Source organism: Anabrus simplex, chromosome 2 (genome assembly GCF_040414725.1).
Source record: "Anabrus simplex isolate iqAnaSimp1 chromosome 2, ASM4041472v1, whole genome shotgun sequence".
Lineage (NCBI taxonomy): Eukaryota > Metazoa > Arthropoda > Insecta > Orthoptera > Tettigoniidae > Anabrus > Anabrus simplex.
In genome coordinates, this window is record NC_090266.1 from 1,089,219,791 (window position 1) to 1,089,235,407 (window position 15,617).

The window sequence follows — 15,617 nt, forward strand, 5'->3', positions numbered from 1 at the left end:
GAATTCACTATCACTCTCGTCATTATCTGCCGAGGAACAAGAGGCAATAATTTATTCATCTGTCATTATGCCGTAGCTTAAATTACAGTCATTTTTCAACCAGTCATTTATGTTGTTCCAATCTACGTCCGAGCATCAGGGGATGTGTGCAAATGTGTTAAGGGACTCGGAAGAGCCCACGGTTTCCCATTCTCAATTCCAGGTGAATGCCGGGATGTTACCTTTGATAGACCTCGGCTGACTTACTTCCAATTCCTGTCCTTAACTATCCATGGCGGAAAAGACATTCAAAAAGAATTGACCCCGTAAATACTGTACAAGTAAAAATAAATTTTTATTATTTTTGATCCGGATAAACTGGAGGTCCAGATTAATGAGGGCCGAATAAACAGGGTTTCTGTGTAAATCGAAGTTGTAAATAAACATTATAAATGTTGCCATTGATGCTTTCACGGCCCGTACTTATAGACATGATATAGGTTTTTGGGCTTCTGCTGTGTCAAGAAAATAAGCTGAAATTCTTTGTTTCGCAGAGAACTTGCTCTGCGTCTTTAGAAGAAAATCTTGACTGTCCAGTTCTCTGCGAAACGTATTTCACCTTATTTTCTTGACATGGCATAAGTCCAAAAGCCTATATCATGTCTATTATAGATGTTGATCTCCAGAGACGCTTAACATTTATCTATGCGCTGAAATTTTGTCCACCGGGCTGAGTGGTTCAGACAGTTGAGGCGCTGGCCTTCTGACCCTAACTTGGCGGGTTCGATCCTGGCTCTGTCCGTTGGTATTTGAAGGTGCTCAGATACGTCAGCCTCATGTCTTTAGATTTACTGGCACATAAAAGAACTCCTGTGGGATTAAATTTTGGCACCTTGGTATTTCCAAAAACTGTAAGAGTCGTTAGTGGGACGTAAAGCCAATACCATTATTAGAAATCTTCTCCCAGATATTACATTTGTTTCTTTGACTAGTAATAGTTAAATTTATTAGTTATGGCATAACAAAGTTGTGAATAAGTTAATTCTTTCCATTGGTCCTACTCAGAATTGTTTCAGCATTTAGTGATGGAAACTTTGTAGAAGAAATTAAAATATGATAGAGAAGAAAATGCCTTTGGGAAATATGTAGATTTGGAACATACTGGCAGAGAGAGGTGGCTTCCTCCACAGGCACACCTTTGTTCAGCAACGTTAAGAGAGGAAGATTGCCATGCTATGGAAGTGTGCAAATTAATTGCAGCCAAGTTGCATACACGTAGGAGCTGTGAATGCTTGTTGGATCCTTCTACAGCCATAATCTGGATCACTGTTTTTTCAACCTATGGCACACCAAGGGTGTAATTTAAAATCCTGCAACACTCTTGTGTAATCTTGCTTATTATTTCAAATAAAAGTAATGTGCAACACTTTTACATTTACTCATAGATGAAGAAATTTATAAAAAGTATCTGCTTGACTACTACTACTACTACTACTACTACTACTACTTTTATGCAGATATAATTCGTTTGGTCACACTACGTCCACCCAGTATTCAGCGATGGCGATTCCCTCTTTGGTCGCTCGAACGAGGTCTTGAAGTGTATGTTCGACAGGGCATGGTTGACATTAATAATTATCTTTATTAATAATAATGCATGGCCTCTGGAAAGGCTTGCTAGTGACCTAATGAGGATAAAATGAATTGTGAAGATGTCATGAACACCCAGTCCCCAAGCCAGGGAAGTTAAGGGTACAAGGAGGTTGATTCTGAGGAATCATTTTTAACTATCAGCAGTTTATCTGCATACTTCAGTTGTGAGAATGGTTTATCCACTACCTGATTTATTACACACGGTTCAGCCATTTTACAAAAGTAACCCAACCCAGTCAGTCCTGTTATACACTGTAACTTCAAATAAACTAAAATTGTTCCAAGACTTCTCAAAGTGGTGAACTGAAGGAGCGAAGCCTTAGTACCCCTATCCCCTCGGTCCCTGCACCTATCGGCCATTCATCAGCAAGCCACATGAGGTGAGTTGAGGGGAGAGGGACACAGCACCTGGGCTACAATGTCGATCTCCAATGCCTTGCACTCACAAATACGAGCGACATTTTTTCTCATTGCTTTGAAGTTTTGCAAATGTAACAATGTTCCAGATGCTTATATTATAATGTGCTTTAGATTTCCATCTTTCTCCTTTGAAGTTTGGTCTTTACCGATAGCCTTGGTAGCCCTCAGTATGCACCACTGCTTCACTGGTTCATAGTTAATGCTCCCGCTTTAGTACAGTACCATGCAAATTAATCGGGACAAGGTATTGTTTTTCACAATTTTCCCAGTTGTTGATAACAGTGTGTTACACATTGCTAATTCTTAGATCTGCACACTGTATTCATTATTTGCACTGTTGTTCAGTGGTAATTAATCTGTCTGATGATTGTTTTAGGTTAAAAGTGTATTTGAATTTTGCAGATACACTTCAATGGATATGACTCCCAGGAAGTGAAGTGTGATTATAGCATTATCCAGATTACTTCAATAACACAGAGAAAATTAGGTACTAAACTGGGTGTATGTGTAGGCAGATATACATAGAATTATTCACTGGCACAAATAGACTGGCTCATTTCACAAAATGAAAAGGAAAACTTGGACAGGAAAGAGAAAACTATGCTAATTGCTTAAAGTTTTCTCTTCAGAAGGAGCAAATCGAACTCCATGCTCAGTGCTGTGGACTCGGCTTGCAAAATGGGGAAAAGGAGACTGAATCTGAAAGTTTTTGACATTCATTGTACACTTCTGGCAGGTGGAAGGAGAGACTGTAAACCTGTAAATAAACACCTCCTAAGAGGAGAAATGTCCAGTAAACATCTCTTGTTGGCATGTAGTCATAAGGATTGGACAATGGAACACTGGAAGAAAGTTCTTTTCTGTGATGAGTCACTTTTATGTGTAAGGGTTCAATAATGTATATGCACCAAGCAAAGGATGAGCCAACAACTTCAACACATTTACAACAGACCATAAAATTCCCCATGGGGAAGATGTCTTGGGGTGTTTCACCCATGAAGGACCGGAACCCTTAGTAAAACACAATAGGATGATAAAATCTGACCAATACATTCAAATACTGGAAAGAAGAGTTGTTGGTGAGCTGCATAAGAGGTTTTTAGGTGGTGACTGAATTTTTCAGCGCGATTGGCTCCGGGCCATTCTTGGAAGAAAGTGAAAAAATTATTCAGTGAGAACAATATTTGTGTCTCAGAGTGGCCAGGGAACTCCCCTGACATTCGTCCAATAGAAAACTTGTGGGCTGGAAGGATGACCTAGATGTTAGGCCCCTTTAAACAACAAGCAAAAAATAGAAAGGAGGATCCGGTATTAGCTTTTAAAAAATATATAACTGTTAGGTTTTTCAGTCTGCCAAGTTGTGGGCTATTTGCTAAAGGAGGCTCTCAAAACTTGAATGTTTCACAAAAGGAGAGACCACAAACCTGTAAAGAAACACCTAACAGGAGAAATGTAGTGATAATAGTGTCGCTAGTTACAGTGTGGTTTCATGATGATGAACTTAAAAATATGTGTTTAGACTTTGTGGAATCTATGCCAAATTGTTTAAAGCAACTTCTAAAATAGAAAGGAGGATCAGGTATTAGCTATTATTAAAAAAATATATAACTGTTAGGTTTTTCAGTCTGCCAAAACTAATTTTGAGTAATGAATTTTTAAACTACCTGAAAAAGAAAACATATGGTAACAGTATTATACTTAAAAAGGAAACATAAAATGTAAAATAGAATGACATCAGATTCTCTCAAATTATACTCATATTGTTTGTTTCTCTCCACTGTAGTGCATAGAAAGCATATTCTATGTTAGAAAGGGGTGAAAACAGGACTTCGTTAAGTTAGGTTCCAGATTTCAAGTTCATAAGTATTTAAACAGAAATAAACATAAATGTTTATACTTTTCTAAATGTTTGAATATGATTTCATAGAATCTGATGATGTTCTTTAAAGAACGAAACATGTCATTCTATTTTAATTGTTTCCTTTTTAAAATACTGTTACCATATGATTTCTTCTTCAGGTAGTTTATAAATTTATTACTCAAAGTTAGTTTTGGCAGGCTGAAGAACCTAACAGTTATAAATTAACAGAGTTGAAACTGAAAGGAGATGGCTTCAGATATTACATTTTAGCTATTAGCAAAGATTAATTAGATAAGTAAACTCGTGTCCTCATCCCGAGGTGGCGCAGCTGTTTTAAGGGACACCCCCAATGGAGGTGAGCTGCATGTACCATTTGAACCATATACCAGCCTTCCTACCATTAAGTTTCTGACAATACCGGGAATCAAACCTGGGTCCCCAAGGATGCCAGCTAATAAGACTAACTGTTACGCTATGGAGGAGGACATGTATTAGGTGAAAAATTGCAGAAAACAAAATAATATAAATGATGCATGTGTTATTGTTGTGTTCTGATTAATTCACACAGGACTGCATTCTCTTTACCACAGCCACTCTGTTCAAATGTCCTCTACCTTCTTGCCATCTGTTACCTTTCAAGCTTTCCATCCTAATTTTGTAAACATTTAATTTTCTGTGCCGGTGGTGTAGTTGTACTGAGTTTACTATAATTTAAAACCGATGCTCTATTCATTCCTATAAAAAACTCAAAATATGAAATTTTTGTCAGGTAATGGAGAAGTTGAGTGTATGGAATTGCTGTAATACAATATATGATGCAATGATTTTTATAATGTTTGTTCTCTTTGCAGTTTGATGAATGTCTCAAGAACAACAACACCCATGGAGATGCTTTCCAAGTAAGTCTTAGCTGTTATACTTCACCATTTGTCCTATTACTAGGCTTTACTTGGATATGTAGGCTAAGTTAGAAAAGTAATGATTAGTGAATAGTTTATGGCTTTTCCAGAGTTGTATTTACCATAAGAAACTGATGACTTAAGCATTATCAGCCTGAGAAACTGCTGTTGCAAATAATTGAGGTCATTTTATTGCAGAATAATGACAGCAGTTCACTTCAGAAAATGAATACTGTACCTAAATATTTTAACGAGCTAGAGATTCTGGTCTTATCATCATTGTTTCAGCTAGTTGCAATCATAATCTCAGTAAAAGCATGTGCCTCCACCTATACAAAGAGGGGTGAATTCTAGCTGACCACTACTACCACAATATCTTGTAGAAGAATCGTTACTGCTTGTCAGAATTCAGCCATGTCCTAATAGAGTTATTTTCTGATGCATTTCTCATATTCATATTTTAAATCTTCCTGTTTTTAACTCTTGATAAAAATTGGTTTCTCTGCATTTCATGGAACATTTTGTCATTTGTGTATCTGAGGGTTTAGTTTATGAAACGGGAAGAAATAACTGGTTTGGCTGAATGTGACATTGTTATGTATGCAATATTGTCATTTTAGTTGATTGACTGGCATTATATTCCTGTTTGTAATAATACATAGGCCATTTCATAAGTTACGACAGTGGTGTTACATAATCCCACCACGTGGCAGCATTGTAAGGTCGGTATTGTGTGGAAAACCCTGTGGCACATACTACTGAAGACCACCAATAGATGCATCTTTGGGACAAGTACTAGCACCGGACACAGTCAATGAGCATCCAGCCATGCTCGCGGAGAGATGTAAGTAAATTAGAACAGGCGATCATATGTAAAAATTGCAGTTCTTTACACATTTTTGCTGGACATCTGCATCATACAGCTAAATGGAAACATCAGGCACTGCTGGACAAACCCATACTCCTCCAGATAATCCACACCATAGCTCACATCAGGAACCTTGTACAGCAGTGAGGGAGGAAAGTCTTAGAACAACCTCCCTATTCACTAGATCTCAGTCCATGAGACATTGATCTCATTCCAAAACTGAAGATGTCATTGCGTGGGATGTGCTTTGTAGACAGGGTGACAATCGGCATATCAGCAACAGACATCACACCTTGCCACAATCATCCCCACTGTTGATGGTATTCAATGCCTTCCTTATCATTGGCAACAATTTGTTGACACAGGGATTAATTTGAAGGATGTTGGCCGTTAGTAATGCATGTTTGTGTTCAGTTTGTGCATAATAAAATACTATGAGACTGTATTTGATTGTCCTCCTGCTGTTAGCTCCTGTACGCAGCCCCATTTGATACTAGCATTGAGACTCGCATTGCCTTGACCTTCCAACGCACATTTTGGTGGATTTCCCATGTTGTACTGTAAAGGAACAGTATAACACAGTCACCATGAGTTATGTCCGACTCTTTGGCTGAATGGTCAGCGTACTGGCCTTCAGTTCAGAGGGTCCCGGGTTTGATTCCTGGCCGGGTCGGGGATTTTAACCTTCATTGGTTAATTCCAGTGGCTCGGGGGCTGGGTGTTTGTGCTGTCCCCAACCTGCAGCCCACCCTCATCGGAGGGTTTGGCTTACAAGGGCTGCAGCCAGCTAGAAATAGCCACCATGAGTTATGAAACTACCTCTGGATCTGTTAACGTTAGTATAGTAATTATTTAAGATTTTCTTTCTTTCTTTCTTTCTTTCTTTCTTTCTTCCTGAAATACTGCAATTGTTTCTCGAGGCTGTATTCTGGATAATTTTTGCTCATTTTATTAATTAAGAACCCTGGCCTGAAGGTAATTATGTCATTGTTAAATTAAATGTTAATTGATAACCTCAGTAAAGTCATAAAATTGAAGAAAATGACTTATTTAAATTACTTCATTTTACTTATCTTGAAAAGGTATTGAAGGTAAATATACCTTATAATTTTCTTTACATTTAAATTCCTAAATCATTACCTCAAGGATAGAACTACTAATGATTATTTCATTAGGCCTTACCAATTTCTTCAGTTCTAAAAATTTTTTTTGCATATTACAATTTTGCTCAGTATATGTAACGATGCCTCAATATGCAATGTAGGCCAATGCCTGAGACACATAGCGATACTAAACCTAGATATGATTCTATATTTGTCCCATAGGAGGCATTTCTCATGTTTGTCAGTTTAACATCATCACTTGTAAGGTTGGGGGTGTATAGACAGCAAGTGTAGGACTGTAGTAAACATGGCGGGAGTACCCGTACTACTGACTGCATTCAATTTGTGATATTGCTACAGGATGGATGACAGTAAGTGATTGTTCCCGTTCATGTCGGAGTGAGTCAGATTGATGTCTCTAGAGGTCAGTAAATGTTCAGGGAGAGAGAAATAGTTGCTAATCAACAATGGACGGGATACAAATGCCTAACAACATGCAGGGTCATCAGTATTTGTTACTTTCAGCATGTCGCATGCCCATTGCTACCACCCAGTTCCACCAGGATCTTCTGAGGTCCACTTGAGTGAATGTATAAGATCAGACAGTGCAAAATTGTCTGCATGATGGAGGACTGATATCGCAGTGGTCCGTGCCAAAAGTTACTTTTAAACCACACCATAAGCTCGTGCAAGGTGCGTAACTACTCGTAGCCCATGGCATCATGAACAGTGGAAGCATATACTCTTTTCTGATGATGTCACCATAGGCTTTCACTCATACAACAGGAGCCTTAGACTCTGGAGACAATGTGGTGAGAGGTGGAATGAGCTCTTCCTTCTGGAGCACCATCAGCAGCAAGGGGATTTGGGGTGGAATCATGTTTGATCTATCTGCTTCTCTAATTCCTATCCAGGCTAACATGACTCATCTAGAATAAATATGCAATATCCTCCTACTTCTAGCTCCATGATTTGCTGCCACTGTGGGTAAAGGCTTTACTCTTTTGGGTGATAATGATCAAGCCCATTGAGCAAGAGTGGTCTGTCAGTTCTTTGAGCACACGGCATACAGTGAATGATGCGGCTGTCATATGCTAAGGATGTAAAAAGTGCTGAATGTGCATGGCGTGAACTGAAGAGAACAATTGCCCAGCATCCTTATCCTCTTGTTAACATTCTGAAACTCACTGAAGGTCAGAGTGCAATAATCTGCCCAAAAACAAATTGGTTTCTTTGGGGCTGAGTATGCCTCATCATGTTCAAGCATGCCTCAGAGCCCTAGATGTCTATTTAAGGTGTTGATCTGCCTCACAATGAACAATAATTTTGTGTTCAATATCTCACATAATCAACTTTGTGCTTTTGTTGAGTTTCTGTTACTTTTGAATAGCTAACTGCATGTCTTCATAATGCATAATGTAAGGATAACATGATGGCAAATATAACTGACAGTCATATGGATTTTAGAGAAAAATAGAAGGGTATGTTTAGGTGCTTAAAGGCAGAAACAGGTTCCAGGAAAGACATTCCAGGGATCATTAATGAACAAGTGGAGTGAATACATGAGGACTTACAGAGGGTAAAAATATTTAGTCAGCAGTATGTAAAGACAGATGGGTGTACAAATAATGTCCAGGTTGAGCAGTTGACTAATACTGGCAAATTACTGAAATTTATGTATGATAATAAAGACATTTAAAAAAATACAAACGTTGAAAGCTAGAATAGCATCTAGGATTGATAAGATTTCTGGGCATATACTAAAGGCAATGAGTTTGGATATAGTGCTGTATCTGAAATATATATATGATTACTGTTTGCATGGAGGAGATGCTAGTTGCTATTGTAGCCCCATTATACAAACAAATGGGTGATAAACATAAAGTGGAAAATATCTGGCCAGTCAGCTTGACATGTTGCATGAAAGCTCTGGGACAGCATTCCTTCTGATTATGTTACATGCATTTGCAAAATTACTAACTGGTTTAATAAAAGGCAGTTCAGGTTTCTGAAAGGTTATTCCAGCAAAGCTCAACTTGTAGGCTTTTAGCAAGATACAGCAGATATTTTAAATTCAGAAGGTCAAATGGACTGTATCGCTATTGACCTATCCAAGACTTGTCATAGGGTAGATCATGTGAGACTGCTGATGTACAAATGAGAGCTATTGGACTAGACAAAAGAGTGGTTGCATGGGTCTCAAAATTTATAGAAAACAGTACTCAGAGAATTATAGTAGAAAAAGCATTATCTGATCCTGTAACTATTAAGAGTGGGGGGGGGGGGGGGGTGAAAAGCAGATTTATTGGACCTTTGTTTTCTTATACATATAAATTATATGAGTAAAGCACTGAAATTGCAGATAAGGCTCTATAGAGTGGTAAATAAGTTGCAAGATTGTGAGCAACTGCAAAAGGATATCAACAAACTTGTGAGATTACAGCAGACAATAGTACAATTGTAAATGGGATGAAAGGTCAGATTGAAGGCTTCACCAAGAGCAAAGGTCCTCACAGTTTTAATAGGGATGTAGACAGAGAAAATTCACGCCAGATAGCGCTCATGTAGTACTGGGTAAGCGCAAGGCGATCGTCTTATGTTTCTCCCAGTCAGCTGCGAGTAATGTATAGAATGTGACCGAGATTTCTGAGCTAAAGCCGATTCTATCTTCTCTAATTTTACTCCAAGACTATATTGTATAGGTATATCCCCTAGTATATTACGGACAATTTTCAGCGTTTAAGCATTAAACAGCTGCAAAATGAGTTACGGACCAGCGACGCTAAAACTAGCGGGAGGTAGGAAGAATTAGTACAGCGGTAATTAGAAAATTAGAAAATTCTAACACGCTTTATTATCCAAATAATGAATAGCAGTCAGTATGCCTTTTCCTAAATGTTACAATAACTTGAGTATTGTACCTTGATAAATATATAAATATACCTCCACAAGACTTAAACCATAAATAGAGATTTAAATACGCACTTGCTCCCCTCGCTTAGAGACTTCGATTCATGTATTTTTTTTAAGGTTGATGGCTTACATGAAACTGCAGATACAGCCTTGTCCACCACCAAAGGCATGTGAATTTCTTGAGTTTCCCAGTGCCGGTTCCATTGAAGATTTGACCATCAGCCATAAGGTGAAGATCACTATCACATATTTGCATTTGATGGATTATTTCATATTTAGAAAATCAGAAATAGATGGAGCACCTGTTTCCAACTACAAATCATTGTGTTATGCTGGATACATACTTTTCAGTGAAAAGTTTGTTTTGATTATAAAAGGTTCATTTCAATCGGGTGAAATTCTAAAATGCAGTGCCGTGAAATCCGAGCACACAAAACATAAGACCTATAATGTGGAGCTTATTTTAGGAGTACCTGGTGAAATGAAATGGCGTATGGCTTTTAGTGCCGGGAGGTGTCCAAGGACTTCGGCTCGCCAGGTGCAGGTCTTTTGATTTGACACCCGTAGGCGACCTGCGCGTTGTGATGAGGTGAAATGGTGATGAAGACGACACATACACACAGTCGCCGTGCCAGGGGAATTAACCAATTAAGGTTAAAATTCCCGACCCTGCCGGGAATAGAACCCGGGACCCCTGAGACCAAAGGCCAGCACGCTAACCATTTAGCCATGGAGCCGGACTGAGTACATGGTGATATTATAGGAGGGGAATATGAATGTTTTACTGGAGCAGGCCCCAAGGGATGTTGTAAGCATATTGCTGCTGTAAGCTATGCATTAGAGCACTTCCCTAAGACTGGTATTATTCAGTGTTCAGAAACATGCAGCCAGAATTTATAACCTTTTCAGCATCCCCCTATCAAACGGTTGAGGCCAGTTAGCCCTATGAAAGTGGAATGTTTGCCCTTGGAACAAGTTTTGCTATTATAATCTCAGTTGCACCAGTTATAAATCTAGTCGAGGGGTATTTTTGTCTAAAAGCATGGGGGCTGTTTTCAAGGACATTTTCTCTATCAGGCCAAATGTTCAACTCTTTAAATTGGCAGTACATGAAATTAATCCAAACATTAAATATTCCCCCAACGGTAGATTAATGGATTCCGAAGTTAAGGCCTAGTTCCTTGTCAGATTTGGTCCTTAGTTTCATAACTGTCAAGAAGAAACACAGTTTGGGTTCAATAGGGAATATCTGTAAATTGTATCTGTTTTCTCCCAGAACAGCAAACGCCAAATTACAATGTTGGACGTCTACAAACCCTGTATAAAGCAATATGGCATCAGGATTACGCATTGTTTGCTCATCAACCAAATTACCTGTAGTATTTGTTTGAGTGCTGATGTCTTTGAAAATGGGAGTCACAAATGTTCGGGTATATTCACGATTTCTTCCCGTACTTAAAAGGAGGTGATTTCAGCATATTCTGATATTATAGGCTTATCGTGGTAATCCGGCAGTTTTCTGGTGTATGACCTCTTCCTTGTTTTTGTTGTGTTCGTGGTCCACATAAAAAGCGATGGAACAGCGCCTGGTCTTAATCTTGCTCTCTCGCCTTTAAATACAAACGCATTAATTCGGTGGTTGTTATCGAAATGCCTAACCAGTTTATAGGTAGAATAGGAATTATTTCCCTTCATAAATCGCACTTACCCAACAAAGTTTTCCTGAAGTCACCGGGTTGAAAATAATGGGAACACACTTTAATATTTTCAGTCAGATTCAACTCACTGAAATTTTTCCTTCTAATAGCATGTAACCATTTCTTCCTCATTTCTTTATTTTCTGAAAACTGGTGAAACGAAAATGGGCTTCCCTGATTTTTGCAATGAGGAACACTGAAATAGCTCGGCATAGTCACGAAAATAACAATTTTATCAACTTAAATTTGTGGATATTTAGCGGCATGACTACACAGGAGACAAATGAAGAGCGCATTGCGCTTCCCCAGTACAACAGCAGTGTTCTCTATCAGTGCTAGTTCTATACATCCCTATTACTGTGTTGGAATGAAAGTACCTCGGAGGGATTATTTTAAATACTTCAGTGTTAATATAAGGAAAGATCTTCATTGGGGGTAATTAGCAGTAACGAGGTTGTAAATAAAGATTACAGATCTCTTCATATGGTTATGAGGGTATTTATTGGTTGTAGTAAGGATTTAAAGGATAGGGCATATAAGACTGGTAAGAACTCAAGTAGAGTATAGTTCCAGTGTATGGGACCCACATCAGGATTACTTGTGAAGAGAACTGGAAAAGATACAATGGAAAGCAGCATGGTTTGTTCTGAATTATTTCCAACAAAAGAGTAGTGTTACAAAAATTTTTGGACTGGGAAGACCTGGAAGGAAGAGGACGAGTTGCACAACTAAGTGGTATGTTCTGAGCTGTCAGTGGATAGATGGCTTAGAATGACTTTAGTAGATGAGTAAGCTTGAATGAAGATTGTAAAGGTAGGAAATGTAATATGAAGATTAAGTTGAAATTAAAGAGTACAAATTGGGGTAATTATTCATTTATAGAAAGAGGAATATGGGACTGGAATAACTTATCAAGGAAAAAATTCAATTTATTTACATGTTTATTGAAATCATTTAATAGAAGGTAGGTAAACAATTGATAGGGAATCTGCCACCTGGGCGACAGGCCTAATTGTAGATCATGATGATGATTGATGTGCATACATATAGCAAAATAAAAAGTGCACTTTAAACCAGAATGTGCAAATCTTGTTTGGACCACTGTCTTTTATTTTTCATTTTAAATCTTACAGTGCACCTCAGTTAATATTAGACATTTCAAACAAATTCAGTATACATAAGAATATAACCTCTTTTTTCCACATTGTCTCTCTGTTTAGAAGTTGCATTTCTTGTGAATTATATCCTAAGCAAAATGGCTACAAACTATTCTTTCCTTTTTAGAACAACACACTTCCTGTTGATGCTGATATCTACAAAGGAGGTGTTTTCCTTGGTTGTCATTTTGGAATTGCTACAATGTATATTTGGGCTGTTGGTATCTTGGCTGCTGGCCAGTCTAGTACTATGACAGGAACATACGCTGGTCAGTTTGCTATGGAGGTAAGCTGTCCTTTGATTATGAAAAAGGATTTATATTTTGAAAACTACTATTTTGTGATATATGATTAACTTAAGTTTTCAGGACTGATACTATTTCTATCATTTATTTTTGTCTTAATAATGTGTAAGGATAATATGGAATGTGTTAGTCAAACTAAATAGTTTGAGACGTTACCTTTGTCTGAGATTGGATTCCTAGGTACAGACTATAGGTTTCCAATTAAAATCTTAATTAAAATTCCAATAAATGAGATAGTTGATCCTAGTCTTGAAACAACATTTCAGGATGTATAACTGTGTGGATAATCAGAATATCGACATGGGGGAATTAAAATATTAAAATTAATAATAGGTATGTATTTTGACAATATTTTGGAATGCCATAGATTTGACTTTATTGATGTCCTTTATTCTACCGATTTGTTTTGTACAGTAGGTATTATTGAACAATATGAGCATTATCAACTTGCAAACAATTTCATATTCCTGATTAATGATTCACATTCATCCGTCCGTCCGTCCGTCCGTTTGTTTTATGTCCTTTGATGTTGTTCAGTCTGCAAGCCCCTGTGTCGTAACTATATGTTTCCAAAATCATCTATTTGCAATTATCTCTGTGATCTTGTTTAGTTCTTCACTTGCCATCATTAAATCATTAACCCTCAGCAAGCATCATGACACTTGCAGAACATAACCAGTGTTGTTAGGTCTGGGGGGACTGCACATGTTAAAGGCTGAATAAGGTTTTCAATTTCTGAAAAATGACATTAGTTCGACAATGCTGTGTTTAATTATTATTAATTCTAATAATTTGTCCTAATTTCACTAAGGAATAACTCTGTAGGGCAGTTATAAATAGGTTTTTGAAATATCATGTAGCTAATGTCTACTTCAATCAAGTATGTCAAAAATATTAAAATGAACTGCATCAAGACACACAAAACATTTCTAATTGTGTAATCGCAATATCAGTAAAGGTTCCAACAATGAAATTATGAAATGATGTATTCAAAAACGAAGTTATGTGGAAACCAGCAGATTTTACATTTTAGGTACTTCCAAAAACCCTATTTCATTTAGTCATTCATGCAAACACTTGAAAATTTAAAATATATCCTACTCATATCACCAAAACGAAATGTATAAATCTCTTCTTTTTATCACTAACACATCAAAAGAAGCACTGCTAATACACATCTGATGGTCCGGGTTTAGCCATAGTTTATAACTTCAAAATGATTTTCAGACAACAATAAAGAGAGTCACACCAGAACAAAAAATTTCCGTAACCAGTGTTGGGATTTCCAGCGAACCGCTCAAGTTATGTGGTTAGTACAACAGAGCACGTTCTGATGTTATTGCAACTGTTCCCTGAAGCTAACTGAGTAACCTAAAGGTACTGGGACTGCCAAGATCATTGTGCAGAAGAAATGGCGTAGAGGAAACAAACAAAACTGTGGGAGGTCCCAGAGACCTCATGATGCTTGCTGAGGGTTAAGACTGAGTCCACCAGTCATAGACCTACCGGGCGAGTTGGCCGTGCGCGTAGAGGCGCGTGGCTGTGAGCTTGCATCCGGGAGATAGTAGGTTCGAATCCCACTATCGGCAGCCCTGAAGATGGTTTTCCGTAGTTTCCCATTTTCACACCAGGCAAATGCTGGGGCTGTACCTTAATTAAGGCCACGGCCGCTTCCTTCCAACTCCTAGGCCTTTCCTATCCCATCGTCGCCATAAGACCTATCTGTGTCGGTGCGACGTAAAGCCCCTAGCAAAAAAAAAAAAAAAGTCATAGACCTCATCTCCCTCTGCTTCTCTCACCATCCATGGCTGAGTCCATTGTTCTCCTGGGTAGCCTATCCTCCTTCATTTGCCTCACATGACTCCGCCACCATAGGTGATTGTGCATGCAGCCCCATCCATCAAGTTCATTCCTATCTCAGCCTTTATCTCCTCATTCCGAGTACCCTTCTGCCATTGTTCACACCTGTTTGTACCAGCAATCATTCTTGCTACATTCATGTCTGTTCCTTCCAGCTTATGAATAAGATATCCTGAGTCCACCCAGCCTTCATCCTGCTACAGTGTAGTCAAGTCTGAAAACAGACTGATGTAAAGATAGTTTCATTTGGGAGCTGACTTCTTTCTTACAGAATACCATTGATTGCAATTACAAGCTCAAGGCATTAGCTTTGCTGCAACTTAATTCAGTTTCACTTGGTATGCTACCATCCTGGGTGCACATTCTAAATAATTGAAATGATCCACCTGTTCTTGGCTTTTATTCTTGACTTATCATTTAATCCTCTTAGGTTTTCTTCCCTGCTGACATCACTTCAATCTTGGAAATGCTCATTTTCATGTCATACTCGTTGCACTTGATTTCAAGCTCCACAACATTAGATTACAGGCTATCACTGAGACCAAGTCTTCGGTGAAGGCCAAGCTGTTTGCTACATCTCCATCCAACTGGATCCCTTCCTACCATTCCGTACCTTTTAATAAATGATCCACGTATGCTATGATGTATGCTGTGATTACTTTCAACCAAGAACTCATTTTGCCATCAATTCTCACAGCAACCCAGTTGTCATCATAAATAGCCTACCCATAATGGTGAACTTGATTCACAAAAGACAGTCTAGAAATCCAAGAATAACGTCCGAGAGGATTCGCCGTGCTGACCACAAGACACCTCATAATCTTCAGGCCTTCGAGCTGCGCAATGGTCGCTTGGTAGGCCATGGCCCTTCGGGGCTGTTGTGCAATGGGGTTTGGTTTGGT

The 15,617-nt window shown here is 38.4% G+C and overlaps 1 protein-coding gene across 3 annotated transcripts in view; it reads left to right on the forward strand.

Moving 5' to 3' along the window:
• The window catches only part of Mvl (Malvolio), a 300,000-nt gene that overhangs the window by 234,843 nt on the left and 49,540 nt on the right, over positions 1-15,617 (forward strand). For all 3 annotated transcript variants that reach the window (XM_067142051.2, XM_067142054.2, XM_067142055.2), the window contains exons 8-9: positions 4,765-4,812; positions 12,678-12,836. In XM_067142051.2, coding sequence (XP_066998152.2) covers positions 4,765-4,812; positions 12,678-12,836 — 207 coding nt within the window. The remainder of the gene's footprint in view (positions 1-4,764; positions 4,813-12,677; positions 12,837-15,617) is intronic.